This window comes from Silene latifolia, unplaced genomic scaffold (assembly GCF_048544455.1).
Source record: "Silene latifolia isolate original U9 population unplaced genomic scaffold, ASM4854445v1 scaffold_62:4597612-6569265, whole genome shotgun sequence".
In the NCBI taxonomy this organism is placed as follows: Eukaryota; Viridiplantae; Streptophyta; class Magnoliopsida; order Caryophyllales; family Caryophyllaceae; genus Silene; species Silene latifolia.
In genome coordinates, this window is record NW_027413539.1 from 662845 (window position 1) to 677103 (window position 14259).

The 14259-nt window shown below is 38.7% G+C and overlaps 1 protein-coding gene across 1 annotated transcript; it reads left to right on the forward strand.

The window, feature by feature from the left end:
* The first annotated feature begins 4868 nt into the window (after positions 1 to 4868).
* LOC141639944 (uncharacterized) lies at positions 4869 to 7685 on the forward strand. Its single transcript, XM_074448914.1, has 4 exons — positions 4869 to 5347; positions 6035 to 6502; positions 6788 to 6940; positions 7208 to 7685. The coding sequence occupies exons 1-4, from the start codon at positions 4869 to 4871 to the stop codon at positions 7683 to 7685; spliced, it is 1578 nt and encodes a 525-aa protein (XP_074305015.1).
* Positions 7686 to 14259: the final 6574 nt, after the last annotated feature.

The window sequence follows — 14259 nt, forward strand, 5'->3', positions numbered from 1 at the left end:
CAAAAACCAGTTTAGCAACCTGCTCAGAAACAACCAAGTCCTGTGAATGGGTTGGTCACACCAGTGATTGTGTCTAAGATACCTAGTGTGGACCAATCCATGCCTAGAAGGATTCTTACTAGGTTGATGAGGCAGGATTCTGGTGAGAGGAGGACTTTTACTCTAGGAGGGTTGTCTATTATGGAAGCTTTGACTCAGTCCATTCAAAAGACAAGGCTTAGAATTGTTGAAAAAGGGGAGTGCAGTAAGCTTATTGGTGATAATGGATAGCTGTGGTTTTTGGAATGTGCGTGGTTTGAATAGTCCTAATAAAAAGTATGAAATAAAAAGATTTCTGCATCATAATAAAGTAGGACTGTTTGGGTTGATTGAAACTAAAATAAAAAGTAGTAGATGGAATAAAGTTAAGACTAGCTTATGTGATAATTGGGCTATTTGTACCAACTCTAGTATGCATAGAGGAGGTAGAATATGGTTACTTTGGGATCCTACTATGTTTATTGTGGATGTGAAGGATGTTACTGATCAAACTATACATGCTGAGGTCCAGGATAAACTTAGGAGTAGGAGGTTTTGGATTACCTTGGTTTATGGGTTTAATAAAGCCCAAGAAAGAACTGGTTTATGGAATAGTCTTAGGAAGTACCATAGGTATGTTACAGTGCCTTGGCTTACCTGTGGTGACTTCAATAATGTACTGGCTGCTAATGAAAGAATAGGAGGAGCTGAAGTTACCAGAGCTGAGATTGTGCCCATGGCTAAGGTTATTCATGAGTGTAATTTACATGACCTTAAAGGGAATGGGTCATTTTACACTTGGAATAACAAGCATGAGCATGGTGGTAAAATTTATAGCAGAATTGATCGTGTGCTGATTAATGATGATTGGATCAATATGTATCCTGAAAGTGTTGCTAATTTCCTCCCAGAGGGACTGTTTGATCATTGCCCTTGCTTGATTAATTTTGAGGCGCAAATGGTTAGGAGGACTGCTGCTTTTAAGTATTTTAATATGTGGGCGTTGGCCAAGAATTTTGAGGAGGTAGTTAGAACAGTTTGGAGTAAAGAAGTGAATGGTACCCCTATGTTTCGTGTGGTGACTAGACTGAAGAAACTTAAGGGTGAGCTTAAAAAGTTGAATAAAGAGCAATTTAGTGACATTGAGAATTTAACTAATGTTGCTGAATTGGCTCTGAAGGAGGCTCAGACCAAGCTGATTATGGACCCTCTTAATGAAGAGATGTGTCAGGCTGAAAGACTCTGTGCTACTGAGTTTGAGGAGCTACAGAAAGCTAGGAATATGTACTTGAGACAGAAAGCTAAAGAGGTATGGGTGGCTGATGGAGATGAGAATACTGCGTTTTTTCACTCTAGTATCAGGAAGAGAAGAAGTCAGAATAGGGTTTACCAGATAAAGGATATGCATCATAATGTGTGTAAATCTAATGTTGCAATTCAAGCTGCTTTTGAGGAGTTCTATAAGTCTTTGCTTGGTGACTCAAAGGGGGTGTGCCCTGTGAATCAGGTGATTGTCAGAAAAGGGAAGTGCTTAACTGTGGACTACAGGGAGAGATTGTTAGCACCTCTTTCTGATAATGAGATAAAGGATGCTATGTTTGATATTCCTGGGAACAAGGCACCTGGACCTGACGGGTACAGTAGCCAGTTCTTTAAAGATACATGGCACATTGTTGGGACTGATGTATGTAGGGCTGTTAGGGATGTCTATACCAAAGGGAGGATGCTGAAGCAATGCAACAATACCATCCTTACTCTAATTCCTAAGGTTGCTATCCCTGACATTGTGCAACAATTTCGTTCTATTGCCTGCTGCAACACCATCTATAAGTGCCTTGCTAAGGTGGTGTGTAATAGGCTTAGGGACATTCTACCTGATATCATCAATCCTGCACAGAGTGCGTTTACAAAAGGAAGGGATATAGTAGGGAACATTCTTATTTGCCAAGATTTGATCAGACTGTATAAAAGAAAAGCATGCTCACCTAGAATGCTTATGAAACTGGATCTGCAGAAGGCGTATGACTCAGTGGAGTGGGTATTTGTACATGAAATGTTGGATGCTCTTGGCTTCCTAGCACAGTCCATTGCTTTAATTATGCAATGTGTTTCCACACCATCTTACTCTCTTGCTATGAATGGTGAGGTGTTTGAGTTTTTCCGTGGAAGAAGAGGATTGAGGCAAGGAGACCCACTGTCTCCTCTCCTTTTTACTCTGTGCATTGAGGATCTTAGCAGAATATTGATGGTTGTTCAACAACATGATAAGTTCAGGTTTCATCCTCTATGTAAAAGCATTGGTTTATCTCATTTGTGTTTTGCAGACGATCTCATTATGTTCTGCAAGGGAAATAGGAAGAGCATTGAGCTTATGATTAACGCTTTTGCTTATTTTTCTAAGGCATCAGGACTGAATCTTAACAGGGATAAGTCAAGCTTCTATTGTAATGGGATGGAGGCTAATCTGATTAAGGAGGTGGAGACAGTTACAGGGATGAAGAAGGGGGATGTCCCTTTCAGGTATCTTGGCATAAATGTCTCTTCTAAAAGGTTGTCTGTGATGGACTGCAACTGTTTAGTGGAGAAAATTGTTGCTCGAATAAGGAGTATTGGGAACAGGAAGTTATCCTATGCTGGTAGGCTCGTGCTCATAAAGGCTGTTCTTAGCACTCTTCATTCATATTGGGCAAGGATATTCATCTTGCCTAAAACAATGTTAAAACAAATTGAGGAGTATGTAGAGGCTTTCTATGGCATGGAGCTGAACAGAGGGATGGGCCAGCCTTGGTTGCATGAGATCAAATATGCACACCTAAGCAACAGGGTGGTCTTGGGATTATGAAGTTGTATGACTGGAATGTTGCAGCCATAGGAAAGTATGTATGGTGGATTGAAAGCAAAGTTGACCACCTATGGGTAAAATGGGTATACTCAGTTTATATAAAGAGCAGCCTATGGGAAAATTATGCACCTACTCTTAACAGTAGTTGGACTTGGCGCAAAATCTGCCAGGTTAAAGAGATTTTGAAACCTTTAATTTTCCATAGTCAGGGGGGACATGAGTACACTGCAAAACAAGGATATGAGTGGCTCAATCCTCGTGGAATAGTGCTTCCCTGGGTTCCTTGGGTGAATATTAAGTGGATGCTTCCAAGACATGCTTTTCTGGTATGGCTTGTTGCCCAGTAGAAACTGCTAACTCAGGATCGATTACAGAGGTTTGGAATGATGCAGTCCAATGTGTGATATTTGTGTGGTGTTGAGGAAGAAGATCATGAGCATATCTTCTTTAAGTGTCAGTACAGTGAGCTTTGCAGGTCTAAATTATCACAGTGGTGCAAGGTGGAGTTGCCTAGTCAGCATTGTATTGCGTGGTGGTTGCATTGGAGAACACGGTCAACTTGTAAGAAGAAGGTGGTGGCAATGATCCTAGCAAACTTCATGGCTTTGATCTGGTGGTGCAGGAACAGAAGTAGAGTAGATGGTCTGATGATGAGGCCAGAGATGGTCGTGAGTATGATTTGTAATGAGGTGATTGTAAGAGTTGGTCAATGTCGTATTAGCAGTAGGCATAGGAACACACAGCTATGGCTAGATGAGATATGTAATGGCAGGATGGTCATGGTGACTAATCCTTGAAATTGTTGTAACAGAGTATCATTCTATCTAATGGAAGCTTACATTTTCCCCCAAAAAAAAAGGAACCTATTAAGTCTTGGTTAAAACTGAAAAAGAAGCTTAATGAGAAGTTTACACATAAAGAGTACACCCAAGACATTTTCATTAAGCTCACACAACTTAAACAAGACCAACAACCACTTGAGTCATATCTTAGAGACTTTGAACAACTTACTTTGCAATCTGAACTCAATGAAAAGCCCGAACAAAAGATTGCTAGATTTGTTGAAGGTTTAGATACTAAGATTGCTCATAGGGTTAGAATGCAACAAGTGTGGTCCTTTGATGAAGCCGTCAACTTGGCTTTAAGGGTTGAGAAATTGGGTAAAGGGAAAGTCACAACCACCAAACCAGCCGTCAAAACAGCCCCCTATAAACCCCCAACCGGTGTCAAAATCAATGAACCACCCTCTCAAAACAAAACCCCCATACTTGACAAAGGAAAAGCAGCCGAAACCTCACAAAAAAAGACCATGCCTCTCAAAAAATGTTACCAATGCCAAGGTTATGGTCACTTTTCCAAAGAATGCCCAACCAAGAGAGCCCTTAGTAGCTTTGAAGTGGTTCATTGGGGTGATGATGAGATCCTTGTGTGTGATGAGGAGAGGGAGGGGACGGACCATGAAGAGGCTGATGTGGTTATGCCGAATGCAGGTCTTAGCTTGGTTACATGGAGAGTGATGCATACCCAACCCCAACCCTTGGAAATGGACCAAAGACAACAAATTTTTAGGTCTAGGTGTACCATTAAAGGAAGGGTTTGCAATCTTATCATTGATGGAGGGAGTTGTACCAATGTAGCCTCTAGTACTCTCATTGAAAAGCTATCATTGCCTACACAAGACCATCCTAGTCCTTATAAGCTAAGGTGGCTCAACAAAGGGGCTGAAGTAAGGGTTGATAAGCAATGCTTGGTTCCATTTTCCATTGGTAAGAGCTATGTAGATGAAGCTCTTTGTGATGTTCTTCCAATGGATGCTTGTCACTTGCTACTTGGGAGACCTTGGGAGTTTGATAGGGACGCGGTTCATCACGGTAAAGACAACACCTACACCTTCAAATTTGGCTCAAGAAAGGTCATCCTAGCACCTTTACCACCTGTTCTCAAGCATATTCCAACACCTTCCATGCTTGAACCATCAAAGGAGGTGTTACTAATCAATGGGGCATAAATGTTGCAAGAGTTAAAGGAGGATAGAGATGTGTACGTGCTTATAGCCAAGAGAGTGGTGGGAGAAGAAGAGAAGGGGATGCCTAGTGAGGTCCAACGTCTACTTAAGACCTATGGTTATGTGCTTCCAAGTGAGCTTCCTAGTGGCTTGCCTCCTCTTAGAGGAATTGAACACCAAATTGATTTCATTCCGGGAGCTACTCTACCCAACAAGGCAGCCTATAGAAGTGATCCTAAAGCTACTCAAGAATTGCAACAACAAATTAGAGAGCTTATGAACAAGGGCTTTGTGAGGGAAAGCCTTAGCCCTTGTTCCGTTCCAGCTTTACTTGTGCCCAAGAAAGATGTGTCATGGAGGATGTGCACCGATTGTAGAGCCATCAACAACATAACAATCAAGTATAGGTTTCCTACACCAAGGCTTGATGACATCCTAGATGAGCTTAGTGGGGCCAAACTGTCTTCAAAGATTGATTTAAGGCAAGGTTATCATCAAGTAAGAATCAAGGAAGGAGATGAGTGGAAAACCGCATTCAAAACAAAGCATGGGTTGTATGAATGGCTTGTCATTCCATTTGGTCTTTCTAATGCACCGAGCACTTTCATGACGGTTATGAATGAAGTGCTTAGGCCTCACTTGGGCAGCTTTGTTGTTGTATACTTTCATCACATCTTGGTGTATAGTCCTAACAAAGAAGAGCACCTCAATCATTTGCAAATATTGTTTGACACTTTTAGGGAACACAAGTTGTATGGGAAGCTTGAGAAGTGTTCTTTTATGCAAAATGAATTCCAATTCATGGGTTTCATCATCTCTGACCGGGGCATATTAGTTGATCAAGAGAAGATTAAAGCAATCAAGTCATGGCCTATTCCTAGGAATATCACGAATGTAAGGAGTTTTCATGGGTTAGCATCATTTTAGAGGAGGTTCATCAAAGACTTTAGCACTCTCATGGCTCCTATAACTGAATGTATGAAGAAGGGGGAGTTTAAATGGGGAGATAAGGCCGAAACCTCCTTCAACACCATCAAGGAAAAGCTATGTGAGTCTCCTATTCTTGCTTTACCAAATTTTGATAAGTTGTTTGAAGTTGAGTGTGATGCTAGTGGCATTGGCATTGGGGCTGTCCTTGTTCAAGAGCACAAGCCAATTGCTTACTTTAGTGATAAATTAAGTGGTGCCAAGCTTAATTACTCAACTTATGACAAAGAGTTATATGCCATTATAAGAGCCTTAACTCATTGGAGCCATTATCTCAAGCCAAGGCCCTTTGTTCTTTATTCGGATCATGAGGCTCTTAAGTACATCAATGGGCAGCATAAACTCAATCATAGACATGCCAAATGGGTTAAGTTCTTACAATCATTCAACTTTGCAAGCAAGTACATAGAAGGGAAGGATAACGTGGTTGCGGATGCTCTATCAAGAAGGTTCATAATGTTGAGTTACATGGAACAAAGAGTGCTTGGATTTGAGCACATGAAAGAGTTTTACAAAGAGGATCCAAATTTCAAAGAGGAGTGGGGGTCATTGCAAAATGGACGAGAAAAAGGGGGTCATTACTTGGTCCAAGAGGGGTTCTTGTTTCGTGGAAACCGGTTGTGTGTGCCCAAGAGTCCTTATAGAAGCTTGTTAGTAAGAGGGGCACACTCCAATGGTCTTGCCGGGCACTTTGGCATTCAAAAGACCTATGACATACTCCAAGAGCATTTCTATTGGCCTAAGATGCTTGGGGATGTCCAAGATGTCATCAAGAGGTGTGCTCCATGTCAACAATCCAAGTCCTACTTCAAAATAGGCCCCTATACTCCTTTACCCGTTCCAAATCAGCCATGAGAGGACATTAGCATGGATTTTATAGTTGCTTTGCCAAGAACTCAATGAGGTAAGGACTCCATCATGGTTGTTGTGGATAGGTTTAGCAACATGGCTCACTTCATTGCTTGTAAGAAAACGGAGGATGCATCTAGTGTGGCTGATTTATACTTCAAAGAGGTGGTTAAGCTCCATGGAGTTCCCAAGTCTATTGTCTCGGATAGGGATTCAAAGTTCATGAGCCACTTTTGGAGGTCATTATGGAAGCTACTCAAGACTAGGCTCTTATTTAGCACCTCCCATCACCCCCAAACTGATGGACAAACGGAGGTGACTAACAAGACTCTAGGGAGGATCCTAAGGTGCACGATCTCTAGGTCATTGAAGGATTGGGACCTCAAACTAGCTCAAGCCGAGTTTGCCTTCAATAGGGCTCCTTCTACAAGCACGGGCAAGTCTCCATTTGAAGTTGTTTATGGCACCAACCCCCTCATGCCAACTGATTTGGCACCCATTCAAAGAAAAAAGATCGATTTCGATGCTAAGAAGAGGGTTGAACAAATGCTACAAATCCATGCTCAAGTTAAGAAGCAAATTGAGAAAACAAATGAAGCATACAAAGCAAGGGCCAAGGGTCCTAAGCAAGCCACGAACTTTGAAGTAAGGGATCTTGTTTGGATAAACTTAATAAAAGAAATATTTCCAGCCAAAAGGAAGAACAAGCTCATGCCAAGAGCGAATGGTCCATTCGAAGTCCTTGAAAAGATTGGGTCCAATGCCTACAAGATTAACTTGCCCGGAGATTATGAGGTCCATGGCACATTCAATGTTGGGGATTTAAGTCCTTATTATGAAGAGATTGAAGAGGATAATGGCCAGGATTTGAGGGCAAATCCTTTTCAAGAAGGGGAGATTGAAGAGAATTCAACCGAGGAGGCTATTTCAGAACCCGGTTTTGGACCTTGCACTAGATTGAGGTCTAACATGAAATCCGTCTAAGGAGCCATGCCTTTTTCCAGCTTGGGACTATTACTTGGTGAGTTTAGGACATTTTATTGTAGGAACTTGTATCCCAAAGAGTTTCCTATCAAGAGCTGAAGAGCTAAACAAAACCGGGTGCAATAAGGACCACGACTGGAGCTACTTAGGCTATTGTGCAATATGTCGCTATCAACATTCCTCTTTTGATCAAACATAGCTCAAGGGCCCTTAGGAGAGTTTTTGAAGCCTTGCCAAAGTCTTCCAAGTGAGTCTAAGTGTGCATAAACAAGACTTGATCTAGTAAACAAGGGATTGTTGTACTACTAGTTTACTTTCTATCTTTTATGCTTTATGTCCTTTTCATTTCTGTTTTCTTGTAAGGTCTTGGCTGCCGTGTTATGTACTATTAGCAGTTCTTTTTGTGACCTTAGGATGCACTCTTAGATGAAGGGAGGGGATTGTCTTGCTTGTCCTATAAAAGCAAGCACAACCCTTAGCAAAAATCAGATTATTTTAAATGACAAAAACCCTAAGAAGCAGCCTGCTTTCTTTCTTATTTATCTTTGCTTTGTGCTTGATAAACTCCCTTGCTTAGTGCTAGGATTTTGGATAAGTCCTTTGCTAAGTGATTGGACGAGTCCTAGGCTTAATTCATTGCTTTGTGTTCGAATTAAGTCATACCTTGAGTCCTAAACAAGCTGAGTTTTCTTTGTTTGTCACTTGAGAGTTTTCGTGTCCAAACTTGCTCCAAATCTGATAGTTTTACTTCAGTTTTTAGGATAGTAGAATGTGATACTACTAAAAGTTTTGCATTTTAGTATAACTTTGCTTATCTGTGTTTAATGTGATTGGTTATCTTTACTTCTATAAGTTATACAATTAAGTAATGTGTGTGATTGCCTTCATAGTATGAGCTAATAAGATAGCATTTCTATTGGTATGTATTGTGTCAGTTTTGAGTAGTTTGGGTGACCTTCGGGGATGAAGTTCCTTTAAAGGAGGGAAGACTGTAATACCACGTATATTTGAGGCCTTAGTTAAAGGACTATCAACAGTAAAATGTGAAGGAGTTACATTTATTAAACGACTTTTAAAAATTTAATTTATTAACATATATTTTGTGATCATTATTATTACTATTTACCAATTTATACTTTTAATGAGGAAATGTGGTTTGAGACGGGAATCCATATTTTACGCTTTGGTTGATTATTGGTTATTTAGTAATTGTACATAATTATGCTATGTTGGTTATGAATTTGTAAAGGATCAGTTTTGATTGCTTGTGTGACTCGTGTGACTCGAAGATTTGCAAAAAGGTAGGAAATTACTTAATCTTGTCTTATTTCTCTTATTTCTAGAAGATGGATTAAATGTATGTTGTGGTGAATTGGTGAAGGATGAGTTTAACTGTTTACAACGATCTTTTATTATCTTGCTGGATTTTCTGTCTTATGCCATTATTCTATATCATGTTGGTTTGGTTATATTACTGAGACTGTCATTATTATCGATTGTTGTTGGAGTAGGGAGATGAGTTTTGTGTGTATCCAGACTGTGTATATGAGGCGGGACTGTGTGGCTAGAAGTGCCCCTGTGCCTTTTGGCTGTGTGCTGTGGTGTGAAGTGAACGGAATTGTGGTGGTAGAATTTATTTGTGTAACAGTGATATTACAGGTTGCTTTTTCTTATTCGTTGTTTAGTTTCCTACTCAACCTCGTGGTTGACCGTGTATTCGTGAACACCTGTGATGAACCATAATGGGGAGCATATTTGACAGGTACTAAAGGTTAGCTGACTTGGGAGTTTAAGGGAATACGTGAGGACTTAGCCAGTCTACTTAGAAGTCTAGACCATATAGATTATTTAATCACTTTATTTATTTCCGCTGCGAGTTGTAATTAATTTTATATTAAGTTTTAGTTTGGATAGTTTGTAATAAACTTTTAATCGCTAAATTTTATTTAAAGTACTTTGGTTTGTTGTACTTTGTTATTCACTATCTCGGGAAACCGAGATGGTAACACTCTCATTTACTTGGGATGTCTAGTTAAAGGTTCTTAAATAAATGGGGGTGTTACAAAGAATTTCAATACAAGACGAAAATCGAAACCTCAATATTCCAGAACCTTAACTTCTCGTATTGAACCCAAAAGTCCATTATTCTCATGCTAATCAACAAAATATTGATTTCTAGTTCCTCTTACTCACATTAATGAATACAACCGTAATCCTACAGGTACACGTCCACTATAACCAAGTCATAGATGATGTAATTCATGTTATTATCTACAACCTTCGTACTCGAATGACTTACGAGTTCTCACAAACTTGCTAATTAAACAATTAACTTCTTAGATAATTATATCAACCCATCTCACAAGAATAAAATTAAGACTAGAAACATAAATTACTAGTACGTCTAATATTATACCATAACAATTAATCAATATTATGATCCAATGACAATTAATTGCACATATACACACAACCCCGAACAGTAATATTAATAATAGGATCGGTAGAATAGTGATACCTTAAATAGCTAAAATATTTCAACAATTAACAATTGTTCCAAAATCCCACGTTAAGTTTATATGGTAGAAGACAATTAGCCACTAGCATAAAAGACAAATAGAGAGTTGTGATGATGATTGAGTATATAGTTTCACAGTATAAAAGTTGCTTTAAAAAATTATGAATGAATTTGTTGATGATGAATCTTGGTAATATTGAAGATAAATACGAAGATTTAAGCCAGAACAAGCTGCCCGACACAGACAATACGAGAGAGTGGTATTAGAAGATAAAAAGAGAATTTAGGGTTTATGGTTTATTCCCCTCGTTCTTTTATAAGGCAAACGATAAAATATTTTATTATAAAAATTATTTTAAAATACGGGTATTACAATCTTCCCCCCTTAAAAGGAACTTCAGCGCCGAAGTTCGAGTTTAGAAAATAAAGACACTATAAAATTTGAGTGATATTACACGGAGGTTCCTAAAGAGATCATAGACCGGAAAGTGCGCAAGATAACGAACGGTGAGACCGTCTTACTAAAGGTACTTTGGACTAATCACAATGTGGAAGAGGCCACATCGGAACTAGAGGAGTCGATGAGGAGTGTTTTCCTTACCTTTTCGATAAGGTATGTTTTGTTACGGGGACGTAACCGTTGTCTTTTAAGGGAGGTAAGTGACGTGGGCGTGTCGTTGTACACCCAATCAAAACACATTTATAATACTCAACAAACAACTAGTTAGCGGTAAGTCGAGGTCGATCCATGGGACGGTGTGCTTTGGGTTCTAAGTCTATCTATCTCAATTTATGCTAGTGTTACGATTTGATGGGGTTTGTAGTTGTGTTCTAGACTAATGAAAGTAACAAAGTAAAGCAAACAATGAACTAAGAAATGTAAACAAATGACTTAAAAGCACTAGGATGTCATGGGGTCATAGAGGATTCATGGTGTTGATCATACAAACATGTTTACAAAGTTGCAAGCAATTAATGTTGTGGAGGAACCGAGTTGGTTTATATCTTACGGTTCATAGGAAGAGTTGGGTCCCGGAGCCGAATCGATTAGATTGTACAACACCTACAAGTCGACTTAATTTCCTCCTATTCAACTTCTATGCATGGTCTAACAAGACTCGAGTTGGTTTATATCTTTTAAGTCTTGTTGAGTAGATAAGAGATGGTTGTAAATGCAAGGATTCATAGGCTTAGCATTTCATCAAACATAACATGTGCATAAAGTTGACATCACAACAAGCAAGCAATTTGATTATGAAAACATATTAGATTAAGCATGACTAACCCCATGTTGGTTTCCCCTAATTACCCACTAATCCTAGTTAATGAAATTACTTACTCATTATCATGGAAAACATGTCATCAATGGTGTCAATCATCACAACAAGTGTAAACATGATAAGAGAATGAGGAAAATGAACGATAAAGAGTAAAGAGTAAATGAATTATACCAAACTTGAGATGATCCAAATAATAAAGCAAAGAATAAAAGAAGAGAACTTGATTGATTGATGAAGGGTTGTCAATCCTTCAATAATAACCCAATAATCTTCAATTACCCAAAAGTAACAAACTTGAACAATAATTATAGAAAGATTAATGTGAGATTTGTGGAAAGCTTAAAGAGTAATCTATTCTAATCTATCCCTAATCTAATCTAAGAGGAATTTCTAATGTGGAGGCTCTCTACTCTAAAAACTTCATACCTTTATTATTTACAAGTGGGGTATATATAGTAGAGCTTCATTAGGTTAACTAAGGCTAAATTAGTAATTACATTTTTGAGTTCTAAGCAGGTAATTGATAGTCTTTTCGGAGAGATGAGCATCTCAGCTGAAGACGCCGCGATCCGTTCGTCCAGGAGGAGAATCCGCTCGGATTCTTGCAGGGGTGGACGAGCATCTTCAGGCAAATCCGCTCGGATTGTAGCAGAGGAATCCGAGTGTCTTCGAGGCTTGGACGCTCGGATTATGCTTCTTGGACGGACGTCTTGTCTCTTTGGCCGCTCGGATTCTGCTTCAGAATCCTTTTCTTCACTTTCTTTTTATTCTTGTAGGATTAGTCTTTAGTTCTCGCCTCCTCTTCATACTAGTCCATCAAATATCGTCAATACGCTTCCAAATATGCACGAAAGACGGGAAATTCCGCCTAATTATCTTCTTTCCTACAAAACATATGAAATGCACTAGGAAAGCAAATAGGAAGGATTTGACGGATAAAATGTTCATGAAATGTTATAAAAGTATGCAAAATAGACTCAATTAGGGGACTAAATATGCGCATATAATGTTCACATTAAATATCCCCAAACCGAACCTTGACTCGTCCCGAGTAAAGAGGTGACAAAAACTAGACCTTTATTTAAACTATCCTAATAATATAACCGATATGAGACAATTAGCGGGTCTCACTCCGCCCCTTCAACTCACAACAAGACAACCATGAGGTAGGATGCCTTCTTGCAAGGCAAGGTGGGTCTTGCCAAAATGGCGACACATCCAAACATTAAGCACACAAAATCAAGTAATGGATGCATCTACAAAAGAATAGCCACTTTCCTCATCTAAGTGGCGGAAATTATCTAAAGGGGAAGCAATTCAAGGGTACACACTCCTTCATAGATACAATTTCTTCAAACTACTAAGCCTAGAAGGATACCAATAAATCACCTCCAAGTTGTGTCAAGCTAGGGTACCTTTATCCTCAATCGTAAAATGCTTTTCTCAAGAATAGACTCCTTATGGTGTTAGAAACACTGGAGGATCGCGGAATTCCCCCTCTTGCCTAGACAAGAAGAAGGGTCGTCCCCTCTTTACCATGCACAAAAATGGATACGATGGATAAAGGGATCAATAGGATTTGAGTTTCATTTGGGAGTTTGCTCTGTTGTTGTTTCTCCCCTCAATTTCTTGTGGCATATAACCTTTTGAGAACACTTTCTTTTTGCCATTTCTTTTTGATTTTTGGCATTTCAATACTTGACAACTTTCAACTTTTGCATTTTCTTTTGAACATTTTCAAAGTCACCCCAATTAGTAACGAGGGTGCCTTATATTTGAAACATAGGAGTTTTCATTTTTGTTACTCCTCTGTTCTTTTTTATGCAATTTCCAAACTTTTTCTTTTCTTTTCATTTTATTTCTTGAACTCAATTTTTTTACAATTTTTGTGCCCATTCCCTTTGATGACAAAATGTATGGTAGAACATGGATGAATGATGGTTGCATGGTTTCAAGGGTCACCTTGGAATAAACGGTAGGCAAGGAGTTATCACACCACAAGGTACTCTTGACTAGGCCTTAATCCATGGGTCAAAGGATACTAGCATGACACATCCTAGGGTGTTTTACAAGTATTCTAACAAGCAAAGTCTTAAGAAGAAAAAGCATCTACTAGGGCCTATATACACTTGTCAAGCTTCCCAAGTAGACGGTTTCACAAAATTTTTCTATCATGCAAACTACATGCCATGATGCAACTAACATATATACATCCTAATGCATATGCTTCTACCAACTAGTATGTCCTATAAACTAAATGCACCTCTTAACAACACATAGATACACAAACCGCAACAACAAAATACACCACATCCTCCTTGATATGTAAGCCCATCCTCCTCATATGAATAATGAAAAAGAAATGGAAGGGAAATAAAGATTAGAACGATCATACGAAGCGGTCTTCATTTTCCCTTGCTAATGCCTCAAATGTAGTGTTGTATCTATGTGAGAAGAGAACAAAAGTACAAGTATATACAATTCTACACTACTAAATTAAAGAACATTTTTTTGGTTTTTCAAATTTTTATGGATTTTGTTTTTATGAAATTAAAAGACATATTTTTGTGATTTTTCGAAATTTTTTAATTTTTATGCATTTTTTGAATATAAATTCCCATCCCCCACTTTATTTTGGACATTGTCCTCAATGTACATGTAGGAGTAGGAATAAAAAGGGAATACATGTTTTTGAATTTTTTTTGATTTTTTGAAATAAAGTACAAATGCAATGATATGATATGAATGAATGCATGCTCTAACTAAATGCAATTCT

Bases quoted from the DNA above. Each gene is read 5' to 3' on its own strand.
- LOC141639944 (XM_074448914.1), top strand. From the start codon at position 4,869: ATGTTGCAAGAGTTAAAGGAGGATAGAGATGTGTACGTGCTTATAGCC. The intron at 5,348-6,034 runs GCAAGGTTATCA...TGCTTACTTTAG, and splicing joins TCTTCAAAGATTGATTTAAG to TGATAAATTAAGTGGTGCCA. The intron at 6,941-7,207 runs GTCATTATGGAA...ACCCATTCAAAG, and splicing joins TTCATGAGCCACTTTTGGAG to AAAAAAGATCGATTTCGATG.